Source organism: Oryzias melastigma, linkage group LG10 (genome assembly GCF_002922805.2).
Source record: "Oryzias melastigma strain HK-1 linkage group LG10, ASM292280v2, whole genome shotgun sequence".
Classification (NCBI taxonomy): Eukaryota; Metazoa; Chordata; class Actinopteri; order Beloniformes; family Adrianichthyidae; genus Oryzias; species Oryzias melastigma.
In genome coordinates, this window is record NC_050521.1 from 16,010,005 (window position 1) to 16,037,953 (window position 27,949).

The 27,949-nt window shown below is 40.9% G+C and overlaps 3 protein-coding genes across 13 annotated transcripts in view; 2 read left to right on the forward strand and 1 right to left on the reverse strand.

Annotated features, from left to right (window-relative positions):
* Positions 1–305: 305 nt before the first annotated feature.
* Positions 306–1,346, reverse strand: tmem126a (transmembrane protein 126A). Its single transcript, XM_024283010.2, has one exon. It carries the CDS (start codon positions 1,196–1,198, stop codon positions 584–586), a length of 615 nt encoding a protein of 204 aa, XP_024138778.1. The 5' UTR covers positions 1,199–1,346; the 3' UTR covers positions 306–583.
* Positions 1,347–3,263: 1,917 nt separating this feature from the next.
* On the forward strand, positions 3,264–8,913 carry clk4a (CDC-like kinase 4a). 2 transcript variants are annotated; one of them, XM_024283006.1, is made up of 13 exons: positions 3,264–3,422; positions 4,175–4,332; positions 5,174–5,408; positions 6,039–6,135; positions 6,464–6,530; positions 6,662–6,778; positions 6,862–7,028; positions 7,119–7,213; positions 7,308–7,437; positions 7,514–7,596; positions 7,672–7,751; positions 7,941–8,031; positions 8,260–8,913. In XM_024283006.1, the coding sequence occupies exons 2-13, from the start codon at positions 4,175–4,177 to the stop codon at positions 8,458–8,460; spliced, it is 1,521 nt and encodes a 506-aa protein (XP_024138774.1). In that variant the 5' UTR covers positions 3,264–3,422; the 3' UTR covers positions 8,461–8,913. The 2 variants fall into 2 exon arrangements, with proteins under 2 accessions (XP_024138774.1, XP_024138775.1); XM_024283007.2 differs by lacking the exon at positions 6,039–6,135 and having other exon boundaries at positions 3,271–3,422; positions 8,260–8,578.
* Positions 8,914–9,416: 503 nt separating this feature from the next.
* si:dkeyp-44a8.4 (collagen alpha-1(XXIII) chain) overlaps positions 9,417–27,949 on the forward strand; it is a 145,062-nt gene continuing 126,529 nt past the window's right edge. For all 10 annotated transcript variants that reach the window (XM_024282910.2, XM_024282907.2, XM_024282913.2 and 7 more), the window contains exons 1-2: positions 9,417–9,961; positions 10,285–10,351. In XM_024282910.2, the coding sequence (XP_024138678.1) occupies positions 9,668–9,961; positions 10,285–10,351 (361 nt within the window). In that variant the 5' untranslated portion in view covers positions 9,417–9,667. The remainder of the gene's footprint in view (positions 9,962–10,284; positions 10,352–27,949) is intronic.

Sequence of the window (27,949 nt, forward strand, 5' to 3'; positions counted from 1 at the left end):
AATGAGCCTTTATTCTGTTTTTCTTTTTTTAAGTCTTTATATAAAATTTGTGTTCAAGATTTTTATTTCTCATTGACAGATTTATAAGTGGTATTATTTGCAATATTTAGTCATTTATTGTTTATCATTTTTATTTAAAAAATTAATTTAAAAAAAGGTTTCTTAAAACAAACAAAAAAGAAAATGCAAAAGAATAAAAAATAAAAAACAATTCATGTTACATTATTAAATGTTATGTTAAGCATAAAGTCCAAGCAGCCTACCATAATACTTTCATCCTGATAAAAAAAAATAATTTGAATAAATTAATACTTAGAAATAGAATTTTATTAGCAATATCTGAACAAACATCCTCCATCATGAGAAAATGGCAAGAGTGCGTTAAAAACACCAAAAATACGATTCTCATCACAGCAAAATTAAGATTTATTTTCATTTAAACTTTTTAAATGAACGACTCCTTTGGAGGCTCATAGTTTTTTCTTAAATTTAATAAGAATAAACTTGGAAGTTTTTGTTCAATGGCTGATTCGGATCTGTGTGAGCGCGCGGACGGGCGCGCGTGCCTCCAATTTAGAGCGTCTCAGTCCTGCAGCTCCTCGTTCTGACCGAACGATATCCGGGCGAGTTTGAAGTAGGTTTCAAAATGTCTGGAGCCCAGGTAGGTTCCGAAGAAAGCCTGAAGCAGCACCACCGCCCGCATCTTGTTGAGGACCGGCCTGGAGACGTCCAGGCAGTACCGCAGCAGGTTGCCCTTCCCGGGCAGGGGCGCCGTGCTGTACCTGGACGCGAGGCCGATGTTCAGGGGTAACGCCAGAAGGATGGGGTACACCGCGCCGCCCAGCACACCCACCACAGCCCCCCGGATCATGGAGCAGCTGGGGCAGTTGAGGTCGCCCGACAGGAGGGGCTGAGACACCACGGCGTTGTAGAGGGCGCTGGTGGTCAGGAAGGGCAGCACGGCCATCGGCAGGCTCGAGGCGAGGCGCGCGGCGTGCACATTCAGGGCCCGCCGGTACAGACTGTTCGATATCAGCCCTGCAAACCCCGCGTTCCCCGCCAGATACAATGGCCCCAAGGTGAAGAGTTTCTGGTCGAGATCAGGAAGCTTTTCGAAGTTTTTATGCAGTATTTCAGAAACGACCGCTTTGGGGAGCTTCCTCCCGGAACCGCTGCTCTGCTCTGCGAGTTCCGACATCTTCAGCCTCGATGTTTACAAAAACAAAAGCGTTTTAAAGACTAAAATGCTTCCAACCACAAGCAATGAAACAAAACATCAAGGTGGTTAATAGAACAGCGCAGACATGTTTTACCCACAATTCTTTGAGCCTGCTTTGTGTTTAATGCTGCCCTGCGTTTTGTCTGTCAGGCACTGCTTTGAAGAAGACTCATTAGACACAAACTAAACTTGACACAAAAGCAAGGAAGGTCGTTTTTTTAGTGGAAACATATTTGAAAAGAATTCAAGACAACAAATGCACTTTATGTAACTTTGCTTCATCAGAGTGGGTCTTTTAGCTTAACACCAAGATCCAAATAAAACATCTGTTGCAGGATGTTGATTTTAAAATCTGATAATGCAGTTGTTCATTTGTCATAAATAAACTCGGTGTGTGCATTTATAAGTTTTACACTTATGAAATAAATCAGTGAATGAGTGAAGATCTGCATGAATGAATGGACCAAAATAGCTACAAACCTGGTTTACAGGAAACATTTGACATCTGTCATTGTAAACCAGGGAAACATTAAAAAGTGTTAAGGTGACCTTTTGTTACCAATCAAATACTTAGTTTCTGCACCATTATACAAATAAAACATTTTTAAATCAAACCATGTGACTACCTAGGTTATTATTTTACAGTCTGTCTCTTACAGTTGAAGTGTAACAATGATAAACAGACTATAAATCAAAAATGTATTGTCATCACAATATCAGTCTCGGTGACGTACATATCGCCAAAGACTATATAAATTGTGATAAATGGTTACCTTAAATGATAAGGACCCCTTTACATTTCACCAATCAAATTCACTCCTTTTATGTTAGATACCTGCCTCCTATACAGACTTGGGACATTTGGAAAATAATGTAGGTTTTGTTGACATATCTAAGTAAAATTGTCACAGTGAAACAGAAATGGTGTATTAGTTGTTTTTATTGTGCTATTTGTTCATCTATCACAACTCAAATCCTCATCGCAGTATTGATCACTAATATTGCACATCGCAAGTTTTCCTTGTAACATACAAATAACCTTGCTCGTTTCTAAAAATATATGTGAACCTGATATCCACTATTTACTTTTTGCCAGTCTTAACTAGCATTTAGGTTTACTAAACATTATTCTTCCGGTGTTACTTTTCCAACCCTTCTTGCCCCTGGTTCTAAAAAAAAGGTCAGATTACTGCAGGGCATTAAACCTTTTAAGTTCTCAGTCTGCAAAACTAATCATTGGATTAAAACTGCAATAAAGTACCATTTGGTTAAGCTCAGGAGTAAAGGAGGATGTATAACCAATCCAAAATCAAGGGTATAAAGTTTTGAAATGCAAAAACAAAAAGAGTTCAAATTACTGTGACTGGGCTAAAGTTGGTGTCAGATTTTTATTTTACACTATGCTTATGCACATTGAATGGGCCTTATACAAAATCTAGTGTAAACATTCATTTTGAAACTGCCAAAAAAGTTGCTGATTTATAATAGTTGGTTTTGATTAGTAAAAAAATAAAATCATTATTTTTGTTATTTTTATACAATGCTATTTAAGCCTATGTCATATACAAAAATAAAGATAGTTCAATTCAGTTTTAGATTATTTAGCTCCATATGGAGATACATTTAAAAAGTTGGATTTGTGATGGTTCAATAAAATTATTTTTGTTTGTTTGTTTGTTTGTTTGTTTGTTTTTTATTTTTACATTTTTCTTTGTTTTTGTAGAATGTCATCTTAGCCAGGGTCCTGAAAGAAAACAACTGCACTGAGATCATTCAGTCGGCACCAGTCTTTTATACAGTATATACATACATACATACATACACACATACATACATATGCATTTGAGAACTTCCACAAATCTTTTGTAAGACATCTACAGGCAGTTTAAAATTGTCTTTGTAAAGTAAAAAATCGTGTAGAATCAATAAATACATTTCAAAATTCAAAATACACGTCAAAAGGGAAGCTCTACCGGGATGTCTCCATAGACCATTAAAAACAACAACTCCCATAAGCCCTTGCTGTTGGTGTTATATATTTGAGTTACGTCATGTTTACTGGCAAAGAAGGTTCCATCGGATTCCGCGGAAGAACGCCATCTTTGAGCACAACGAGTCGCAGTCGATTTTGCTTAAACCTTTGTTCCAAGTTTTCTTCATCTTAAAAGCTCGCCACATCTCTTCTCAAGAGTTAATATTTGAGGTAACGTATCTTGTTTGTGGACAGACAAACTATTTTGTCTTTATGTTTGCAATTGATTCGAACTTTTTCAGTTTGACTGTTTTCGACTTTCGACGTGTCGCCATTACGGGACGGAGATGGTGAAATACCCGCTTTCAGTTAGATTATTCGGTTGTTTTGCTCTGTTTTTTTCAAAAACAATTTTAAGAATAACTTTTTTGAGAATATGTTAATAGTAAAATATATATATGGTATACTAGGTGCTTCTATTTAAGAATAAAGGAGATAGCTGCGAAGGCCTTGCTTTAGGCCTTTTCCGCAGTCCTCCTCACTGTAGACCCTTTACTATCTAAACTGCAGTTGCGATAAATTAATTTATATATTTATATTTAATTGGCCTGTTTTTGTATTGCTTTTTTTACTACCACTTACGGACTTTTAAGTGTTGGAAATAAGGTAATGATAGTTGAGAGGCCGTCATTATCGATACAAAATTGCCGTATTGGTTAATGTAAGATAAACCAGAGGAATATTTCGGGGGGAAATGCACTATTTGTTAAATCTATAGTGCTAAATTCAGATTAGAGCTCCTATTTTGCTGATTATTTGGTGTTTCGTAACAGGGGCGGGGCTAGATCTGAACTCTCCCATCCCCCACTGGGTGTTGTGCTCTCTGCAGAGGTTAACGCGGAATTAACCAGACAGGAACTCTGTCTCTAAATGGGCTTGATGAGTGCAGTAGTTGATCAAAAGTGAATATTTTTGTTTTTCAGATGCGCCACTCAAAGCGCATGCGCTCCCCGGGCGTTTGGCTTGATGAATACAGCTGGGAGGAACGCATGGAGTGCCACAAACGCAGGAAACTTTCGCACAGCAGCGAAAGAGAAAACAAATCCAGAAGACAACAGCGCCACCACAAGGCCTGCGAGGGGTACACTTTTACATCAACTTACATTTATTTTTTATTTTAATGATTTCTAACTTAAAAAAAAATATTGACATGAAATCTAAATGGTTAAAAAAAAAAAAAACTTTCATATGAATAACATTATTTTTTCGGGGTGTAAAAAATAAGTACACATCCTCCTGGACCTGTATTATAGGTCAGGCTGTGGCTTCTTGATGTTTACACATCTACTCTAATTTTAAAACTGTAGGGAGGCAGACTTCCTGGAAGAAAACCGACACCACCTGGTTGCTAAGACCCTACGGGTTTCTTGGCCTTTTTTAGATGCTGACATGTGCTGCCCTGGTGTGCAGTGCTCATATTGACTATAAACACATTTGTATGGGACTATTAAAGTGACATTTAATATTTCAGTAATGTAATTTATGATTTAAAAAAGGGAAGAGAGGGGGTATTTTTAAGTATATAATTATATACATGTTTTTTTTTTTATGTTTCTGAAAGAGGAACTGGTTGCTTAAGATACAGCTATATACTTAATGATTTTCTGTGTGTTGGGTTACATGTTGGCTTTTGCTCACTCATAACATGACTATTTCTGATCTGATCGTCCCCTAATAAAATTTCATCCTAAACTGCTGCCACTATTTGAACTAGATGCCTAATTGGTTGCTTTAAATATGATGTTGCTGATAACAAATGTTATATAAAGGGCTCAGGTGGGTGGGGGTGTCAGACAGTAGTTGGATCACAAGAACAGTTGCGCCCGGATTTCATTTTTCCGCTTCATCCTTAGAGCTTTTACTTTACCAGACATTTTCTTTTTGCAGAGGTGTTTTTATGAATCTTTTTGTCTTGTCTGTAGGCACTACCTGGAGGCCCGAAGTCTAAACCAGAGACTGGATTCTCAAGAGCACCATACAGATGACTACAATTTTGACATGATTTATGATGACAACAGTCGAGATGGCGCCTGCAAAGACAGAGACCTTGATTGGCACCATTACAGCAAGTCTTCTGGGCGCAGTGGACACAGCAGACGTGACAGACACAGAGACCGAAAGTATAGACGCAGCCATTCTCGCCACAGATCCTCATCGGTACGAGTATTTCCTTGTTGAGTTAACCTCAAACCCCCCAAAAGTTTTCTTAAAATATCAGCGGATTAGATGCATCACTATCACAGTTGTTTAGACAGTTCTGAACACCCATCTTTTTGTCTTTATTGTTGTATTTTTACATGTTCTCCACTGTTAAGCTTAAGTGAATTATTTAAGTAATGAGGGTGCTTTGGGGGAGAAAGGGTTAAGGATTATGAATGTGGAAGAAGGAATCTACCAAATATTTTTGATGAAAATCTTATGGACATTAGTAAGACTTGATTAAAGAATGAAGTATAATGATGACATAGAAGTATATTACCAAGTTGATTTTTTTTATGTGCTACACTGAGAAAGTTTCTCATCTGAAAATCTTGTTGCCATGTTTTTCTTCTGTAACACACACCATGTGGTGGCTGCCGCCCATTTTCTCTGACGGGGCTGAATTTGCATTTGCTGCTCCGTCGTTCCTTCCATTCGCCTGGTGATGTTACTGAACGGGCTGAATCTATCCACCCCTACACCTCCCCCTTGGCCTGGTTGAATGAATGACGATGTCGGGTTGTGATGGCCGGGTGCTGGCTGATGCGTTATTGGTGTGATGGCGGATTGCGGCGGTTCCGGGTGCAGAGGAGGAGCCATCACCGCAGGAAAAGATCCAGGAGTGTTGAGGATGATGGCGAGGGTCACCTCATCTATCACAGTGGAGACATGCTAAGAGCGAGATGTACAGAATATATACCTTTTTTCTTTCTACTGTTGTTAACCTTTTGTCTCACTCTTTCCTCTCGTCTGGTTATTTTCAAACATTATTTAAGAGACTGATATATTTGGGCCTGTACACATAAGTTATAGATACCTGTTTTTGCATTTTGCAATGAGTTTTTGCTCATTGCTTTTAAAACAAATCTGTAAAAATTAATTCTAAGAATAGAAAACATTTTTTTTACTATTACTTTAATAGCATTTTAATAATATTCAATGAAGAAACCAAAGGCCAAATGATTTGATTTATCCTTTCCATGTAGCTAACTTGCTTATTCTGTTTTCTGTAGATGAGATTGTGTATACACTGGGAGAGGGTGCCTTTGGGAAAGTCGTCGAATGCATTGATCACGCAAAGTAAGTTTCTTAACTGCAAAAATATAAGATCACTAAATACTTAGAAGCCTTTATCAAAAGATTTTTTTTGTTTTTTAAATTTCCATAATGCTCTTGATGAGTAATGTCTTTCTTTTTTTTGTCTCTTTCAGTAACGGGGCTCGTATAGCTCTGAAGATCATAAAAAATATAGACCGCTACCGAGAGGCGGCGTTGTCTGAGGTAGAGGTGCTGAAACAGCTGAATTCTGTTGATGCTGACAAGAGATAGTAAGTAACCCCAAAGAATTGGCTCATTTCTGACGTCACTTCAGGCTGTTTACTTAATCCCATCGTCTTTACTCTCCTTACAGCTCATGCGTGCGCATGCTGGACTGGTTTGACTACCATGGCCACATTTGCATTGCTTTTGAGCTGCTTGGCCTCAGCACCTATGATTTCCTCAAAGAGAACAACTTCCAACCTTTTCCTATTGAACACATCAGGCACATGGCCTTCCAGATTGTTCGAGGTGTAAAATGTGAGTTTACAGATGCACAATGTTTTTGAATATAAGGATCATTGTTAAAAGATTTGTGATTCTAAAACATTGTTTTTTTTTCTTTTTTAGTTTTGCACAAAAACAAGCTGACTCACACGGATTTGAAGCCTGAAAATATACTTTTTGTAGACTCAAACTACAATATGGAATATAACCGTGAAAAGGTATTTTTCTGACCAAGTCTGATCTGCTTGACTTCATTGAGACGTTAAAGGAACATTCTTCTGTAACTGTTCCATGGCTTTGTTCTGTCTGTAGAGACGAGATGAACGAACATTGAAGAACCCGGATGTGAGGATTGTGGACTTTGGGAATGCCACCTTTGATCACGAGCACCACACTTCGGTCGTCTCCACCCGCCACTATCGCGCTCCTGAAGTCATTCTTGGTGCGTCTTGATTAGCTTACCTGTGGACTTGAGGTGCTTTCTTGACGAGTTGATTAAGTTTTATTTTATCTTTTAGATTTGGGTTGGGACCATTCCTGTGATGTCTGGAGCATAGGCTGCATTCTGATTGAATACTACCTCGGAACGACCCTCTTCCAGGTGGGTAGATGGAGAAGATGGGAAGTGAAGCCACCTTTCTTGTCATTCCTTACTTCTTATCATTCTTTTTTGTAGACTCATGACAGTAAAGAGCACCTCGCTATGATGGAGAGAGTACTGGGCCCTATTCCTACAAAGCTTCTGGAGAAAACCAGGTTAGTAAATTTAAAAGAAAGCGACAAATTGGTAAAGTACGTTACGAAAGCGGTGATTATGGATATTGCTATAGTTTGATTAAAGTGTCAGGATTGTTCAAACCTGAAAACATTTGTTAGCCTTTTAGTTCTGGTTTCATAGAGTTGTAAAATTTGATTTCTTCATCTGTTGAATGTTCTGCTTTGTAGGAAGCGACGATACGTTCACAGAAACAGGCTGGACTGGGATGGTCAGAGCTCCTCTGGGAGATACGTCAAGAAACACTGCAAACCTCTCAAGGTGAGTAATGGAAGTTCAGTCAGAACATGGAAAACAATTGAATTGAAGCATCATAAAACACAAAAGATATATTTTTTTCATTTTATTTCTCTGTTTTTATTGACACAAGATGACGACCAGAAAATATTTTAACTTTTCTCATCTTGTTTTACTTATTTTCTTTTTTTCTTCATGTTGTAAACATTTTCTAAAAGTTGTCTCCTAAACTTTTCCCTCTTTCCTCAACAGCATTACATGTGGTCAAAGGGGGAAGACCACCGGCAGCTTTTCGATCTGATTGAGAAGATGATGGACTACGACCCCAACAAGCGCATCACTCTGGAGCAGGCCCTCCATCATCCCTTCTTCTCCTGCTTCTACAAGAGCAACAACAGGAAAAGCTGCAGCAGCAACAGAAGCACCAGCAGCAGTAGTGCCGGAAGCAAATGAGGCCTCCAGCAGCCTCCAGTTCCTGACTCTCCAGGAGAGATGTACTCTGACTGTATCAGTCACAGCTTTGCTCCGGCCCGTTCTGTAAATAAATGTTTTAGATCTCAATGGAAAGTTACCATCCTTTCTTCTGGCATGTTGTGATGTCATAAATCCAAACAGCAGGTGGTTTCTATTTATTTACATTTGTAATTCAAATTACAAAGCAGTAATAGATATTTTGTTATTTTTGATTCAATGTTCAGTCTTTTTCTTAGCTTTTCTTTGTGCATTAGTGTGTGATGGAGCTGGTCCAGATAAACCTCACCAGTGCTTTCTTTGGTTTTGTGAAGTGTTAAAAAAAAGTTTAATCCTCCAAAGTTGTACATAGACCTTGTTAAAAGATAACCTTTTTTCACCCCACTGTCATGTAATTTTTTTCATTATGTTCAAATAAAAGTGAAAGAACTGGAATCCTTGCCTGCAGTGACTGCATTTGACCGCATGGTGGCAGCAAACTAAATCTATGATTTGTCTCTATTCTAGTTTTAAAGATGCTATCGATTAGTTATCGAATTCACCTGCTACAGGTAAAGAGCACCAGATAAGACGTACATATTTAATTTCCAGAACTAGAAGCTCCTGCTTTAGGGTGACTTTCTAATTTTCTCTGAAATGCAGGATTTATTTGATTTGGACCAAAACCTTTAGTTTAAATTTTCTCACGGATAGGGTTTTTTTTTTACTAGATGAATAGCTTAAGTCCAGGATGTGAGAGGGGATGCAATAAACTTAATGTAAATATAACATCTCCACATAAATTCGTGTTCAAAAAGAAATTAAAAGATGAATAAACTGTAACTAAGGTGACCTGATAAGCAGAGAATCCATCCAGGCTCTGAGCTGTCAGTCTGCAGCCTCCCACGTGGTCAGCAGGGCGGGCGCATCCCAAATAGTTAGACTTGCAACTTCAGAGGGGCAAACAACGGGATCTATGGGTGGACTCGCTTGTGAATCTGAACGTTGCAGGAAACACAGTTTACTGTCTGCATCATTTACTCCCATCTGCGCGCGCCTGCTGATTTTAACTCCACCTGAAGACTGAGGAGTTCGGACAGAGTTTGGAGCGCTTCTTAGTCAACTCCTATTACAGTCTGGTTGCAGAACGGAAGGCTTTTAAAAAACCAAAAACCAGCACCGGTTGTTTTGTGTGGAGCCAGATCGCGACATGGAAACATCCAGCGGCTCTGTGGCAGAAAGGAAGCCGGCGTCTGCGTGTTTCACCAAGTCCGCGGCGCAGCGCTGGCTGCCCGGGTTCCCCATCGCTCTGTGCCTGCTGATGTCCATAAGCTCCATCACCGTGTGTCTTCTGATGAGCTTCAAGACCTACCAGCTGGAGAACCGGCTGCAGATGCAGATGGAAAAGGCGTCCATCTTCCAACCTTTACGCAGGTCTTTTCAAAACGAGGATGGGAGCCTTGTTTCAGATCTGGCTGCTCCTATAGCGGATCTTGTAGAAGAGGTAAACGTCACGTTTTATTAAATAGATTCAGGCAAAATGTTGATTTTACAAAAAGAAAAGGAAAAACTCGTGTGAGACACGTGTTCACCTGCGCGCAGTTCGTGCGTAAAATAGGTGCCATGTGCATTTTACGCACATGTCTCTCTTATTCATTTTCCCAGAAAAACTCTAAGTGAATCGAGGGATCCAGTGACCATTTTCTTAATTTGCAATTTATTTAAGAAAAAATAAATAAATAAACAATATATGAAAAGTATTTGTGACAAGAATGTGCTTTACTTGTGCAAATAACGTTGACTTTTTGACTCCTTTTGTGTTCGCAGAAAGTTAAGACTCTGATGCCAAAACTGCGGACAGCTAGAGATGCTCCAGAGTGCGTCTGTCCTCCAGGTACCAAACGTTTTTACCCTGATATCTAAAGAAGTTCTGCAATGTCCCCTTTTAATCTGAACACACCGCTCTGCAAGTTTGTGTTTATTTCATTCTGTGTGGATTGGCTGTAATAGAACTCATGGTTCAGAATGAAGCTGCAGGGCTCAACACAGAGGGTTCTGGACACCCCTGTGAGCTCAGGGACAGTGGATGGAGCAACCGCGGGCCAAGATTGGCCAGGTTTTATTTGTGGTGTTGATTCCAGGGCTTGTGTTAGTTCCTGGGGTTGAGAACAGTGTGTGATCCACATCAAGTTACACTCACAGCCCCCTCCCCATCCCCAACCCCAATGATGTCTGTGAGTTTAAGAAAGATGCGTCTCCTTGACTCATGTTCAAGTCACTGTTTCATGTGAAGAAGTGAAGAGTGCCCACACATCTTTACATATGTCTACCTGACCTATGACCTATAGGAGGTGTCATTCTTTTTTGACAAAACCTTTTTTTTATTCGTTTAGAGGCAGCTGAATGTGATTGGGAGTTCTCCAATAAGACATTCCAGTGAGAAAACAAACAAACAAATAAAACCCCCAGAGCACAAGTGGAATTTAGTGATTTCTTCTTGGATGCTTTTATTTTCCAAAGCAGCCGAGAAGCTGAGTGCTGGGTGTGAACAGCAGCAATAATAGAAGTCTTTAAGTGGAATTTCTGGCTCTGTGTCAAAACGATGTTGTTTTCCTGCACAAGTTTGAACACTTAAAGATGGAAGGAAAGCTGATCCAAAACCACAGAAACTTTTGTTTTACGATTCTGATCTCTTTCCTCTGAGGTGACCAACTTTTTGGTAAAGTGCGGCTGTTTTTTTCCAGGAGGGCTGCGTTCTGTATGAGTTTTGATTAAGCTCTCTGGGTCACATGACTTGAGGCATGTTGCGTTCAGTTTTCCTCCCAATTTAACTCAACTTCTGAGCAATCACATGGTTTCTGCGCTGAAACTTGATCCCTCTGCCACTTTACTGATGTCTAAAGTTTTTTTAGTTTCTGGTCTGGAAATGTGGTTTGTTTTTATAAATATCTTTTAGGAAACAAAAAGCTGTGATGCTTGTTGCGGCTTTGAGGCTGTTTTTGGTTCAGGTCTTTGGAATGACATTGCATCAAATGTGTGGGTTTTTTTCTGAAGAGAAGAGTGAGTTTTGAGCTTTATTTGTAGAAATCTTTGCACGTTTCTGAGCTGCTGCATCTCATCCACATCTCTGGGAGGCCGTTTTCAGCTCGTATCACGGTGACATGTGGACAGCATGAAAGCTGCACATCAGGGTGTCTTTCCCTGAAGTCTTTGAGGGGCCGAGGTGCCGTAACAAGAGACCCCCACCCCTTCTGCCTTTAGCGTTGACTCTCACCACCTGAAACCCGAATCTTTCACCGGCTGGGATCAGAGGCCGAAGTATTCCTGCCAGTATGCGCATGAGAGCCACACTACCACAGAGAATGAGTGGCATTTGCACCCGCCACACCAGGGTGCTCATCTTTCAGCCTGCACAGGTGTGAGGGCACCAATAGGGGGCAGCACTTATGCAGCAGCCCTGGAATGATGCTTTATTTTTGCGTCTTCTCATAAAAATATGAATATATTCATGTCAAAACCCACTGGCAGCATCCCAGCTGAGATCAGGATGCAGACCCTCATTGGTCTTAAGACAGTTGAGTGCCAACATTTAGACAAAGGGTGATAATTATTAAGACTTAAAAATAAATAAATAAATAATCATAGAGAGCAACTCACATGTTTGCAATCAACACCCAGCAGCTCACACACTTACGTACGCTTTCTAGACGTGCTCACACTCCAAACACGGAGTAAATCCGAATCATGTGGAGGCCGTTTGGATCCTCTCATGGGGTTTGTATCGTCATCTCCTCAACTGGCATTTAAAGGCTGTTTAATATCTGATAGCACCCAGGAGATGAAGAACCCGGCGGCCGTTATCCACAGTTTCAGTCTTTTTTTGTAGACATTTGGTCTCTGTGAGCTGAAGACCTTAAACACACCCTTCAATGAATACATTTAACATGTAATTGTAGCATTTTTCTCATGATGGAGGGCACATATTACAAAAATTCTTTCCAAGTATCTTTTTACTAAAATCATTGTGAATCAGGAGCAGATGAAAAAATGCTGTTTGACAGAGCTGGTTGATGTGACGTAGAAGTTACAATCGGTAGGCCACAAGCTGGAAGTAGAGGCTGACCTTTTTTTGGGAATGGATCATGGGATTCCTGTGGGAGTCACCTCTGCCATTAATCACAGAACTGGGACTGGATAAAATTCTTTAACCAACCAATAAGAACGATGAGAAACAAAAAAACAAAGTAAAAACTAAGCCTTTTTGTAGTTTTCTGACTAAAATGCCTACATTGAAAATCGATTAAAACTACATTACCCAGAAGCCATCGTGTTCCTAGTCACTGTTTTCTGCTGAAATCTAGTGACCATATATACATAGGAAAGATGGAGAGTTATATCCCATGGCAAGTCTGATGACAGAAAAAAATTACCTCCAGCAAAAATGAAGGATGAAACATCCTTCGGTTAAGTTGAGAGAGCTGAAATAGAGGTCAGATGTAATAAAATCAATCATTAGAGTCGAATGATAACAATAAAGACAAAAATATAAGGGAGGATTATCATTTTCAAAGGGAGTGGGAGTCAGATTAGCAGGAGTGAAAATCCACTCCCGTCTCCTCCTCTAGCTGTAAGTTAGTGGAAGAGAGTGTAAACAACGGAATGATGGGATATCAGCTGAGGCTTAGTTCTGTGCCGAAAGTCCCGCCCACAACTCGGGCAAATATCTAATGAACTACTGCCACTCTGCAGAAATTATGTCCTAGAAAACAACACAAGTTTTTTTCATTTTGGCTAAAACAGTATTATCATACACTATTACAAAAGATCAAATGATGACCTTTAAGTTTTTGAGATTTTGTTTTTTCTTTGTTTGCACAAAACAAACCAATGGCAAAATTTGACTATTTGAAAGGTTTCTTCTCATTTATAGATACAGACTGTTTTGCTCAGTCTTAAACCATTTAGTTTGTGTGTTTGGTGTGTGAGGTCAGGAGGCCAGGACTCCTGCTGTGCCCCCAGATCAGTTTCCATCAGATAAGCTCTCATTTGCACATTAAACACAGACTCCGCCCTTCATATCTGAACCATTTTATTCATATCTTTACTTAGAGATCACAACAGTTTTCACATCTGTAAGCAGAAGACTTATCTGAGTCAGGTAGTGTGAATAAAGATGAAAAAAGGGCCCGGCGAGACTTTGTGTGGAGCCGCCACGCAGTCCGCTGGGGTTAACCGGCCTGTCGTGGGGTTGATCTCTCACTTAGCAGGCACAAGCTGCACGCCCTCCCTTCCCAGCATCCCCTTCTCTCACCTGGAGGAGGGATTGAGGAAAGCCTGCTTTTGGGAGACGGAGCCTCACAGTTGGAGCAACATCCCCCAGGGCAGCATTTTGTTTTTAGAACCATCATAAATCAGACGGGAAGCTTGCGGCTACCTACAGACCTACAACCCATCGCCACAGGAGGAGTACTCGGAGCATGAAAGAGCCATTAATGAGCTTTTCTGAAACAATACCTGCAGGAAATTTGTTTCAATAAGTGGTCTGGCTGCAGGTTTTAGAGGAAAGGGGGGATTTCAAAGAGGGGAATAATATATACAGTCTTTAATGCATCAAATCGTTTTTATCCTGTTGCTGTGGAGTCAGGTGTCTGTAATTGCGCACGCATGGAACACAAATCTGAGTTTGATCTCTGAGAGGTTGTTTTTCCTCAGAGTGTGGAATTTGTTCTTTCTGCGTTTTGAGAACAAAAAAATAAAATAAAAAGCGAGTAGATGAAGGTTTCGCAGATATTTTTTTCTAATAGCTGCCCTGTTTCTTATTTAGTATTATATAATACTCTACAGCTTGTGTAACTCTGAGTCCTGTCTGGAGGGTTTGTATTGAGCATTGAGGTTGAGGATGTGCAGGTTTACGTTTGGGTACTTTTGGAATAAGCTGTGGATCTACTTCTTTTGGGGAAGGGGATTGACATTTTTTGTGTAAGAAGCGTAGCAGCTTAAAAAGATGGGTACTGAAAAGTTAAAAATGGTTCAGTCTTGGGATATATCATGACACATTTTGCGTTGTGAAACATGTATCTGGATATGTATCGTATCGCCGGACTATTGCCAATACTCACCCCAAATTAAACATGTGAAGAATCTCAGACTTTAATTTTGTATTTTCTTTTTTGTAGAAAAACAGCCATGTTTAGCAATGTTTGGTCAGTTTTTGCTGTTATGAGACATATACCAGTTTATTTTGACTTTGGATGGGTAGCCACGTTGCTGCTAGTATCAATATTCATGAATTTGACTATTTTATTACAGTGACAGACAGGTTATTATTCAAGTAGAGGTTTTTTTTCTGAGTCATACTCTTAAAAAAGTGAAAAATGGTTCTGGTACAGTCATGAAATATATCGTGATACGTATTGTATCACGTCACGACATTGACGTATTATCGTATTGCCAGACTGTTGCCCATACACACATCTATCTATCTATCTATCTATCTATCTATCTATCTATCTATCTATCTATCTATCTATCTATCTATCTATCTATCTATCTATCTATACACACCTGTTTCTGTATAACTCTAGGTCGTGGTCACCTGGTGGACTTGTCTCACGTAATTTTATTTCTTTTCACACCAACTTCAAACAGGAAGTGAAAGTGTTGCCAGTTGGCAGTTGTTCGATTTCTGTCACAATTTTTCATATTTCCTTCTAAAAACCTCTATGGGCTCAGGGTTAAGTTTGTAAATAACCCGCAAAGTCTCAAAGCTCACAAGTCGAGGGGTAAATGGGAGATTTATTATCAAGCCAGTGTTTTAAGCTGCTGCCAGGAAAGCAAACTCAATCCAAGCTTTTCCATGATGTTGGAAACATCTCTTCAGACGTCCATCAAATATCATTTCCATAACCAGTTTCACCTGTTGCTGAGCAAACCGCACGGCTCTTCCCCTCAACTGTCTCTCAGCAGTATTAAAGTTGTCTTTTGTGAACCACAGTGTTTAACAGGTTTAACAGAAGGGCCCACAATCTTCCTTTTGAAAAATAAACAACCAAAAGTAGGCTGGCCAATCGGGAACCCACAGAGGCCCACACGGACGTGTCAGGAACAGGGCTATTAGTGTTCACCATTTTTGTTGAATCAGTAATGTTTGGTTGTGAGGGGCTGTAAGCTAGAAGGAGAGCATGAAAACAGAGAGCTCTCATATATGGGTAAAGAAAGGGGAAGCGGGGTCTTGCTCCACAGCGACAGCCCCGCCCACAACTACTACTGCCGTTCTGGAGTAAGTATGTCCGAGAAAACAACACAGGTTATTTGATTTTGGCTTAAAACGGCTTAAACATGATTGAAAAATCGGTTAAATAAACAGTGCATTTGTGAATTTATGCTGAGACTTTAATGAATTAACTGCCAAATAAGTCACTATAAAGCCGGAGTGTCTAAATCCAGACTTCGAGGGCCGGTGTCCCACATATTTTCCTGCCAACCTGCCATAGAAGCTCCTTATTGGCCAAACACACCTGATCCAGGTAATCAGCAGCAGGTAAAGCAGGATTTTTGGTAAAACCAGCTGGAGGCCGGCCCTCGAGGCCTGGCTTTGGACACCCCTGCTGTAAAGGATCTTGCACACATTTGGTCAAGTTGAATCAGTCACTCGTCACCTTTTTTGACTAAAAAAGGAAACTTTTTTTACTCTTTCTTCTCCAAACAGAACCGGCTGTTAAGCAAGAGCTAAATGGAAGACATGTTTGTATTTATGTCATTGTCTTCCGGGAAAGTTCAAGAAGTCAGGAAGTATGGAGAAGAAACGTTCTCACGCCTTACAGCATGGAGGGAAAGCAGTTGTGCAACACCATGAAAACAATAATTGTTCTTGTGTGCAACTCTAACCTAAACATGGCTCCGATTAGCCAACACAAGTACAAATAGAGCCGTAATAGAAGGAACATTTCTTGAATGCTTGAAGTGTCCCGCTTGAAATAAGCTTGCAAACCTCTCAGTCTTTAGCGGGTTGTTGAACTTTCACAACACAGAGGTTGTTAGCAACATGTGGAAGTTAAGAAGGAGAACCGTGCAGGATTAATGCGATAATGCAGAACACGGAAAAAGTTTTCGCTTAACCCTTGTGCTCTCTTATGGGGTCCAGATGACCCCACATTGATGTGTGATCAGAATCCTTAAAAAAAAAAAGTTCAGTGCGCTGTCTTGTGGGGTCCAGATGACCCTACTTTTAACAAAATCATGCCTTGGATAGCACAAGGGTTAATTACAGCTTAATCAATGCTATTAGTCACAATTTAAAAAACACGTTGCCACTTATCCGTAAGACTAGAATAGGGGGAAGAATCCGATTTGCTGCTTTTGTAACACTGATGTTTTGTACGATGCACAACGATTGTCCTCAGCAGGCGAGATTTGAGCATCAAAAGCTCCGAGCGATGGACTAAACCACAAAGAAGCACTTCAGTTCTTTGGGATTGAGTTAGGACTTCAGAGCATGGCGTGTCAGAAGCCGTTAAATCTGCACATGCTCTTTGAAAGGTTATATAATAGCATCACTGTTGCATCTTTTTCTAATAGACCATGTTGTTTTAATCTGAAAACAGATTATCAAAAGACAATGAAACTTTTCAACAAATTGTCAAAAATGTAAAAAAAAGTTTTTTTCTTTGAAAACTTGGAATTTTTTGAAATTCAGAAGAAAATAAAAGGAAATCAATTCTCTGCAGCTTTTGTCGCCTTATTTGGGGGGAAAAAAAAGAAGTATGAGGAACTTTAAAGCCCTTGAATGAAGTATCAGTTTCTTTCAATCCCATCATAAAACCTACTTTCTGAATAATCCCAGAGGGAGGAAATACTTCCAGGACGAGCTGGCGAGGTCCTGCATGCAGGACTGCGGAGCAAAGGCAGAGCTGAATGTGGAAGCGATTACAATGTTTTCTTTAATTACCGCAAGTGGCAGGTGACGAGGTGAATGAGCTTTTAATGGGGGAGCACGCAAACTCTTTAACACCACCAGGTGGCTGACAGCCCTGTGAGGTCAAACCGTTTCCCGCCTGCAAGGGAAACCTGCTGAATCATTTTATCTGAGCTCGCAGAGGAGGACCAGCCCTGGAAAAGGAGGAGGAGAGGATGAGAGCATCCTTTGGGTTTTCCATCAAACCTGCGTTTGCCATCCGTGTGGTGTTGTGCCGTAAACCAACACACCTGTATGATATGGAGGGAAAGACTGTGAGTGTAAATGAGAAGCGTTCCCATTAGGGTGTATTCAGACTGAACACATTTGACACACTTAAAGTGTCTTAAGCAAAGACGTACATGGATCTATTTGTCTGAAAGTGGATGGATCAGAATGTTTTCCATGTACAAATTCAATCTTTTTAACATATTTTCTTTCATTTGCTCATTATTCATAACAATCGGATTAAAGAAATGCTCAGAAATACATTTTTCTTTATACATCATGAGAAAAGTGTCACAAGAAAATGTTAAAACAATTTTCCTCAGTAGATTTTTTACCTTTTTTTTCCTCTCCACTCCTGTATATCGTCCCTCTGTTTCCACTGTCCCCCCCGCCCCTCCGGCTGGTGTATTTATGATTTAAGGAGTGTATATGTTGCCTGGGATCTGGCATGTGGCCGACCTCTGGCTGCTGTACATCCCCGGCAGGTCAGACCTTTCACAGGTTGTATACACTAACCCCGAGTTCATCTGGGAGTGAGGCGGAGGCGGGGGGCGTCTCTCACACACGCAGACGGTAACCAGCCCGGAAGATTGATGCGGCGGGACAGGGTCAGCGGGGAGTCCCTCAGGTGCGCTCATCCCGACAGGCTGTTCCCTGGATTCGCCTGCCTCCGGGGGCAGCAGAGAGAGGAACATCTGAAGAACAGGCCTCACAAGGATTAACAATAAGTCAGAGGAAGACATCTTTGAAGAAACCTTGATGTTGGATGATCGGGGCTTTAGTCAAACTAGGCCGAAAGCAAAAGCATGTCAGAGAACGAGACCTCAAATGTGATCTGCAGCCATATGCAACACATCTACAGCTTAATAAGACTCCTCCTTTTCCTCCTTAACCTTCTGCACCGCTCGCCGTCCTGATGTGAAGACAGTCATTTAGCTGCAGTAGTGCTGCAATTATCCTGTCGGGTCTCGTTCTGTCCTCCGAGCGGATCACCTCACGTGCACGCCAGTCGCCGCTTTGTTGCGTTTGCCTTTTCTCCAAATGATCGATCCTTCCCGCCAAATGTGAGCTGACGGCTTTCCTGCATGAAACCCATCGATCCTGTTGAGATCGTCTGCAGCTGCTGCTCATCCCAGCCCAAACGCAGACCGGTGCACATGTCCGAAAGACTTTTTAAAAATCAGATTTCCATCTGTTTAGTTTGCGAGTGGACCTGCACGCTGGCTCACCTTGCTTTAGTAATTATCCTGCAGGAGAGCGCGTGTGTTCCAAGGAGCCCATCTTCGCTCCGGGGACTTCTTATCTGCATGTTTGCTGTTCCACTCGAGAAACACAGTAAAATGAGTCCTGAGTGCATTTTGGGAGCCAGCAGAGTATATCGCAGATGTCCACTCAGCTCGGGTTACGCAGGGAACATCTAGTTTGAACATGTGGTCAATCTATCAGGTCTAAGATCTTTTTCCTCGTGTTCTTCTTTCTCCACATTTTATTCCCTTCGTTTTGTCCACATTTCACTGCACTAAAGGAGAAGCTCCTCCCCCCTTCCAGTGGTTAAAACAGGCAGCGTGTTGCATCAGTGTTTGTCTAAATCAGGCCTAATGACAGGACTCTGCCTGTTGGTCAATGTTAGATTATGAGGCCTGCAGCTCATCCAACGTGCAATCAAGCGTAGACATTTTTATTGCGCTGTCACTGCCTTCCTCACTGCTAATGCTTCTTAATGCCCTTTTGGAACCGCCGCGCCTCCTTTTTCTGTGCGGTTTATTTACTTGGAGTGTTTTGTCTTGTCCATGTGGTTCTGATTGTGCGATTTGGATGGAGGACAAAGGCCGGGATGAGCCCGGAGAGTCTGAGCGGCAGGAGGGAGCGTCGCAGAGACGAATGCGTTTGATTCTGACGAATGGAATTCAAGATGCATGCGAGACGTACAGATGGACTCCAATAATTCAAAGCCTTTACTGTCCTTACGTCACCGCACATCGCCTCATGTCTTCATGAGCAGAAATCATGCCTCATATGATTCCTATAACCTCCCAAACAAAGACTTTGGCTGTTTAAACCACAAAACTGTGTTTACACAGCTCCAACTATATCAAACTGGCCCTAAAATGGGGAAACAGTTTGTATCTCACCGCAGAAAGATCATCTCCAAGCTAAGCTGCTCATCATAAAACATGTTGTGGGGAGTCACAGCCAAACCAGCAGCCAAAGAGCTTCTCCGGCCTTGTTATAATTAGCAGAATTGGCTTAAAGAATATTGTGCGATCGCTCAAACTGTGGCTGAACACTCAGCTGCAGAAACACATGCAGTGTTTGGAAAATTGGAGTCATTATTGGTAGGATTTTTTTATATGAGTGAACCTCACATTTGAAGCTGGTTTAGCATGATTAATATGCTTGAAATATATGAAACAGGGACCTGTTTTATATTGGAAACCCTGCAGAATACAGCCAGCATTTTACCCTATAGTGAGTGGACATTTTTTCTAAATTATGATGTATTTATGTGTGCAAATATTACAATGAATCACGAGGTAGATAACAAGAAGGTTAACTGAGCACATAGAGGAGATATAGAGCGGAATCCATTTATAATTACGGATTAACTGTTTCATAATTGAAGGATACAGCCTTTAACGAAGGCCGTTAAAAACAGCTCCACCCTACAGAACAAACTGAAGGTTTTATTAATGATGGAGGTAAAACGGGCTGTGAGGCTGAAGGGACAAGAGGGCGTGGCCTCCTACTGCCAGGGCAGGTAGACCTGAAAAAATGATCATTTTGTCGGCTGTTTCGTCAGCAAAGGTTCAACGACACAATGGAAGTATCACATAAATACAACCTATTTATTTAACAACAAAAGACTTACAATAATATATTGAATAATGAATAGTATATAAGTGATATTAGATATTGAGAGTGATATTAAACGTCTGGAACATACAGTCGTAGACAGATTGTGAGTTCTCTGTAGTTTTGGGAAAAAAAGATCAAGTGTAAAAATGCTTGATGTTCATTTTTTGACTATGAACAATAGGTTGAGAACAATGAAAATTTGATTTTCCTTTTTTTATTAATGTTCATCTAAAGAGGAAAGTAGGCAGATTTAAAGTTCCGTTCATATCGCCGTTTACAACGTGTGTTCACGCAGCCTCTTCCTATGAAAAAGTCAATGTAAATGTGCATTTTTGGCTTCTGCGTTCAAAACTCTAATGTTCGAGCTCAAGTTTCTACAGCTATTTTTGGGCTCTATGTACAAAATGCTTCATTGTTGAGCACACTTTACCAGTTAAACCATGTCAAACTTCGACCGATTAGGGATTAGGATTTGATATGAGGTCTATGTTTGTTTTTTCAAATAAAGACTTCGCTCCTGACATGATGGAAATCCATATCCGTCACTGTAAGGATGCTAGCAATAAACTGAGCTGTTTCTGTTTTGTGCTCAAATCATGAGATTTACACCAAGTCCCCTTCAACTGGTTGTGGCATGCTAGTAAACAGTCGCAAAAGAAGAAGAAGCCCCTCCCTTCTTGTTTAGTGTGAACATCATGAACTGAAAAGTAAACGTTTAGCTCGTTCTTGAGCGTAGCTTTAGGGGTCAGATCAAGAGGGTTAATCACTTGATGGGAACTACAAAACACAAAATACATTATTGCCTTAGTATACAATGAAACTGACATATGATTTGAATCAAAATCAGTCATTTTCACCCAAAAATGAACTTTAGCATGAAAAGCTGCTCCACCTTCTGGATGAAGGTTTGTGTTTGGACAAAGGAGAACTCTACATAAAGTCGTCAAACTCTAAACATATGGACATTGAAATGAAAAGATTAGTAAAGAAAAAAGAAAATATGGTGTTACCTTTGTTTGTTTGTTTGATTGTTTTTTTTTACGTTTCTTGCAGATTATAATCACAGAATAAACGTTGAGAACTAAAAAAAAATCAAAACAGTAAAATATATTACTAATGAAAATCATTTCTTTTCTTTTTTTGTGTTTGAGAGAGCAATTTGGATCATTGTTTGACGCTAAATCATTGACTGCATAAGAGAGAACTGGACAGAGTGAGTGTGATGTCACCCATAGAAATGGTCTTACAGTCAATCCATCAATAATTGATGCGTTCAACTATTTCATGATAGAATATATCCACATAATTCTGTTTTTCTTAAAATGGATGGAAGACATTGGTTTGAATCTTTTTTAAATTTTATTCTACACGTCGGTTTGAATTAAACTTATGCTTTATGTATATTTCTGAACATATCGCTGCTCTGCTGTTTTAAACTTCTCTGAAACCCTATAGCTCCTCACTGCTTTGACTTAAAAAAACACAATTAACTTCTCCGATTTCCCATTGATCTGAATAGCGTGGCTACAGATTGTGCTTTTGCCAGCATCCTCCTGCCTCCTGGAAAATGATCCTCATTGCCCTCTTGTTTTACAGTCCTCTGCAGCCCAGCCTCCTCGGGCAGCATTTGGCACTATTAAGAAGCCGGGATCTTGTTGAGTCTTTTTAACAAGAACATGTCCGCGAGGCATCTTTTTGTTGGCAGCAGGATTTATTGGAGGCAGATGTTTCGATCCAATCAAACAGCTGTGATAGTCTCCCCTAATTTTCTCTGCAAACCAATTGTTTTCACTTCATCTAATCACAGCTGAACTTTTCAGCGAAACGCTCAAGTTCCATCTTTATGGAAATCTCGGTTTCCGCTGTCATGGTGGAACATAACCGTGAGGAGTTGGTGTTGGAGGATCTGCCTTTGAGTGCAGCAGGAGCTCGGCGGGGGTGGGCTGAAGGGGGGTCGGTGTGGAAGTCTCCTGTATGTTTCAAGCAAACAGGTCAGATAAGAGCTGACTGGAAAAGCTCAGCTGGAAACCTCCTGGATGTGTGACCCCTTTTCTCCGTCTCTCACACATTCCTCCTTTCTCTCCCCCAGCATCCCTCCCCTGCATATTGTCACTGTCCAACTCCCGCCCAGTGTTTCACCCTATTACCCCATCCATTATCTTTGTTTTTCAAACAATATCCTCATGTTTGTAGTTCCCTCAGATCATTTTTCTCCCTCTGTGTGGCGTCCCTCCTCGCAGGAGGACGTCGGTGAAGCCGGATCAGCTTTTGGGGAGCAGCGCCGTCCCTTTCTGCCACCTTCTCTTCCACCTTCTCTTCCACTGCGTTTGTTGTTGCTGGTCTGTTTGAGCGATCACCTCTTATGTTTGAGTAATGTCTTTGTGATGAAAGCAGACTTAAAGACTCACTCTGGTGAAAATCAAGTTTTTGGTGTTTGGTGTACATAAAAAATGTGTATTTCTTTATTAAAATTATAGGAAATCAGGAACAGATGGGAAAAAATGCATTTGGAAAAACCTTGTAGGTGTGATGTAGAACCTCCAACAACAGGCAACAAGCTCCCAACAAGCTCCAATATTTAATGGTAATTTTGTTGCACCGCTAATGTTGATTGGGGTTGTGAGAGGGTTATAAGCTAGTGGGAGAGAGTGTAAACCGATGGATGATGGGAAGTGAGGTAGGCTTAGTCTTCACCAATAGTTACGCCCATAACTCAGAGGCAAAGTTCTGAAAATATATATTAAAAAAAAAAAATGACACCAACCTAAAACATATATCATTAAAAAAAAAAAAAAATATATATATATATATATATATATATATATATATATATATATATATATATATATATATATATGGAACTTTGAAAACAGATCAAAAGATGTTTGGAGTGGGATTTTAACCTTTAAATTTAAGCTGTACAGCTCAAAAAATGAAGAATTTAAAAAGTAGCTTTAATTGTATTTCTATGCATGGCTACATGTTTAACAGGATTAAAAATCCACAGCTGCTGAGTTTATCTGTATGTGACCTAATGTCATCCACAGGATTAAGCAGTTTATCAAGAACCGTATAGATAACTGGATTTTCAGTTATTTCGCAGACGCTTCTATTTAAAGTGTTTACAAATTTTGTCACACTCATACATCAGCGGGTGCATCTGGGCCAAAGGTCGGGGGTTAAGTGTGCAGCCCAAGAACTAGGAACTAGCTGCTGAGTTCCATCGCCTCTAAAAAGTTTCACACTCTGATTAATATTTGCGATGAAGATGAGGAAGAGGGAGGAGGAGGAAACACTAAACCGCGGGGGTCTGTGTTTTCTCGGGCTGATTGTCATATAAATATAGTATGGTGTGGATGGTGGCACGAAGACAGCTGTTGTTGCCAGCTCACTTCTATTTCAGCCATCTGTTGGTCCCTCCCGTCATTTTAGCTGTGAGCCGGGTCTGTAAATAGTCTCTGCTGCTGACAGGCTGTTGATGCAGATCGCACGGTGCACAGCTGAGATCTTTTCTGCTGCCATTAATTCAGTCCGTTCTCAAGGACGTGATCACTCAAGATTCACTCAAGTCTCTGTGAATTTAAGTAAAAAAGCTGCAGACAGGCGAGGCAGCACGTATGACCACAGTGTTCGTACTGGACAAACAGGGAGGGGCTTCTTCTTCTTCTTCTCTAATCTACTTCTTATTAGCGCATGTTCGCCACCTTCAGTTGGAAAAGGCTTGGCGCAAAATGTTAAAGTTGTGCAAATCTTGAAACCTTTTTCTTTCACAGCCCTATTCCGATTAATACGAACACTTTGTGTCATATAATTCCGACCAGGCACAAAACAAAATTCTTAAATTTCTCCTCCATAATTGATTTTCAAACAGTTGGCACTTTCATGAATTTTAAGGAATACAATACATTTGTCAATAACAAATCCAGGTCTCTGATTGGTCAGTTTGACCTGCAGTGTTCAGTGGCTACATGTTTTGTGAGTATAGCGCCAAAACAGTTGTAAAAACTTGCCTACTAGCTCAAAACTTTATACGTGTTTACGTAGACTTTTCATCGAAAGTAGCCAGTTGAACAACACGTTCAGGCGGCTACCTTTTTAATTTTATTGCGTTTTTAAAAGACTTTTGTGCTATCCTAGACATGTTTACATTAAAAGTGGGGTCATCTGAACTTCCCCAAAAAACTGAATTGCTTCTTTGTGGTGTAGTGCATCGCTCTGAGATTCTCAAATCTCCTGCTGAAGACAATCGGTGCATAGAAACATTGTGTATCGCACAAAGCATCAGTGTTACAAAAGACGGATTTTTCCCCCTAATTCGGCCTTACGTTTTAGGCTCTTTCTCGCCGGATATGTGGCGACATGTTTTTCAAATTGTGACTAACATCACTGATTAAGCTGCAATTAAATGTTATTTTTTTCATTTTGCCGCTTTTGCTTCTGCTCCCCATTCAGCCCAGTTACTCTACAACCTCTTGACCTTTCTTAACGCAGAGCCCCTATGATCCCCCCCGTTCAGTGAACTTTAAACAAAATCAATGCAAGTGCAGCCTCCCACACCACAAACCTTCTGTTAGAGCTTCTGTTAATCCCACATGATAAGAAAAGAAACCCTAAGATATCCACAAAGTGCTGCAATTTTTAGAAGGCGCATAAAGGATGTGGAAAAGTTTTAAAAAATAATTCCATTCAAGTTTGTGCTTTCCTGTTGGTTGTGTCCACACGGATTTGAACTCCTGTTGGATTTATTGCCCATGTTAGCTATGTTTTTTGAATGGGTGCTCGTGTCCGACCACTCATCCAGTAGTAAGTCGTATCCACGACGACTGAGACAATGTAAAGGTTATTCTTTAGCTATATTTTAGGAAACTTTTCTCCGACAAGCACCTGCTCCCTCCTTTCCATCGTCGGTATGACCCTGATCTGTCATCAGGCGAGAGGCGGGGTACGCTCCTGCACAGGTCCATTAAACACAGAGGAGACAAACAACTGTGACCAACTTTTAGAGGAAACCTCTGAAAGAGACAGCAACTTTGAGAACTTCCATCAAACATTTCCTGAATTGTCTTTTATCATCCCTCAACAACAGAATGATCCGAGTTCTTCTACAGATTTAGATCACAGATACTCGATTTTTTTTAACACCTTTGAAAAATCTACTTTTTCTGAAATATAAATTTGATCCGGAACATCACTATAACAGTTTTTAAACCAATTAAACAATATGTGTATTGAGCAAGTGACATATCACAACATAAGAACCACATGAGTCATGGGAGACTATTGATGAATCCACTGAGTTCTGATAATGAAAACTTATTAAAAAAATAAATTAAATCAAACCCAGTGCTTTGTGGTCAATATTTACCAATCTAGTGACCATTGATGCTCACTGTTTTTTTGCAGAGACTTCTGGGGCACTTGATTTTGGAGTTGTGGATTCGAACAGCCTTAAAAAATGGTGAACGCACTATATAGTAAATTGTGAAGTGACACAACCATCCGTAGGTGGAGCAAAGACATTTGTAAAACAAAAAGAACGTTAGATTTTGAGCTCCAGGGTGCCAGGTCAGGTAACGCGGAAACAAGAACAGACACCATTGGTCTGGGGCTGCACGGTGCTGCGGTGACTAGTGCTATTGCCTCACAGCATAAAGGCCCGGGTTTATATCGTGGGTTTTCTCCCAGTACTCAAGTTCCGTCCCAAAGTCTAAAAAAATGCCTCATAGGTTGCCCATTAATTGCCCCAAGATGTGCATGTGAGTAGATCTAAGCCAGAAAAACGTCAACGACCAGGTCCACACCTGTTTGAGGACCTGGTCGTTGTCTTGATGAGATGCAACACGACAGACCAACATTTCAGAACATCTGCTCCAATGCAGATCTTTAACCAGTTTGTTGTGGTGACGTTAAGGCAGAGAAGGGAGGCCAAGCTCTTAATTTACCTGTAAATCTCTGACCCTCACCTACGTCCACGGTCTGTGGGATGCAAACAAACAGAAAAGATCACAGACACCAGCGGCGGAAATGAGCTTCCTCCTCGGTGTGGTGAGGGTCTTCCTTCGAGTCTTCCTTTGGGAGCTTCAATTGAACCCACTTCTTCACCACATCAAGAGGAGCAAGTTTGAGGTGGACATTTGGCAAATTGCCACCCAGACAGCTTCCTGATGAAGCGTTGTTCAACGAGGGGGAGGCCTCGAGGCAGATCTGAGACATGAAGGAGAGATTATACCCTTTGGCTAACCTGGGAGTGGCTCTGCATCCTCCTGGAGGAGCTGGAAGAGAGCATCCTCGCTATAATCTGAACCCTAACGGGGCGTCAAATAATGGATGCATGCAAACACACAACAGTTCATAAAAGTCTTTGGTGGATTTTTGAAGGCAGAAGCCCGAAACATGCCTATATGTGCATTTATATAGACTTTTCACCACAAGTGGCCACATGAATGCATGTGTGAACGTAGCATTAGCCTGTCAATAGATGCACTCTGGACTGTGTATGCACTCCGACGTGCAGATAGATTCTTAAAGAGCGAATAATGAAACCATTGTTTGAACTCTCCTTATTGCAGCCGTCATGTCTTCACCCCACACATCTTTACGCTTCACACAGTTAGACGTGTGATTGACGCGTGGAACAAAGTCTGGGATCCCAACTCCCGCTGTTCAGACGGAATGCGGTCCTTTGCCTTTCAGAATCAAGTGCAGTCATGTTTGCATGTGTGGTGACGATGCAGGGGACAGACAGGCTAAACGGGGACCTTGTTTTCACCGCAAATAAGTGGCTGTGTTTTTTTAAACCTTTTTTTTCTTTTTTTTTAAAGTCGCATTTCTTCCAGAGACAGACATGTGTCCGCACTTACGGCGCTGTCTCCAATTAGGCAGATTCTGCACATGCGGCCCATGTGCGCTCGCTATGACGTTGACTTTGCCTGTCGAAGCGCGGTCCCACACTGCAGACAGCTCCAGGAAAAACATCAAGAACATGCGCTCTCACCAGAAGAACCTGCATCTGGCTGTCATAACGGGCTACAGGGCCTCCTGCTCAGAACAAGAAGAGACGTTTGCAGTTGGATGTCTGAGAGAAGGAGCTGCATTCTTTTCTGTGCAGGGGATAAGTCGACTAAGTCAGTTTAATAGCCTTAATAATGTGGTTTTTATGAGGCCAAACAATCTTTGCAATCCAGGCAAGAAAATGTTGTCATTCATGTTCTGTATGAGAATGAAGGAGTTTTATTGGACGCCTTGAAACTCCTAGATCCTAAAATAGTAGTGCATTTGTGAAGGTTTGGATTGATGCGGTGCCAGAACATAATCAGTGTTTGCAGCCGGCATGCAGTTTTTAAGTCTACTGTCATGAAATGATCATTTTCTGGGCCCTGGGGACAAATAAAAGTTGTGCAGCTGCACATGTTCAACAGAACGCAAATATAATGGGAGCTCGTGCCTTTAAACAAA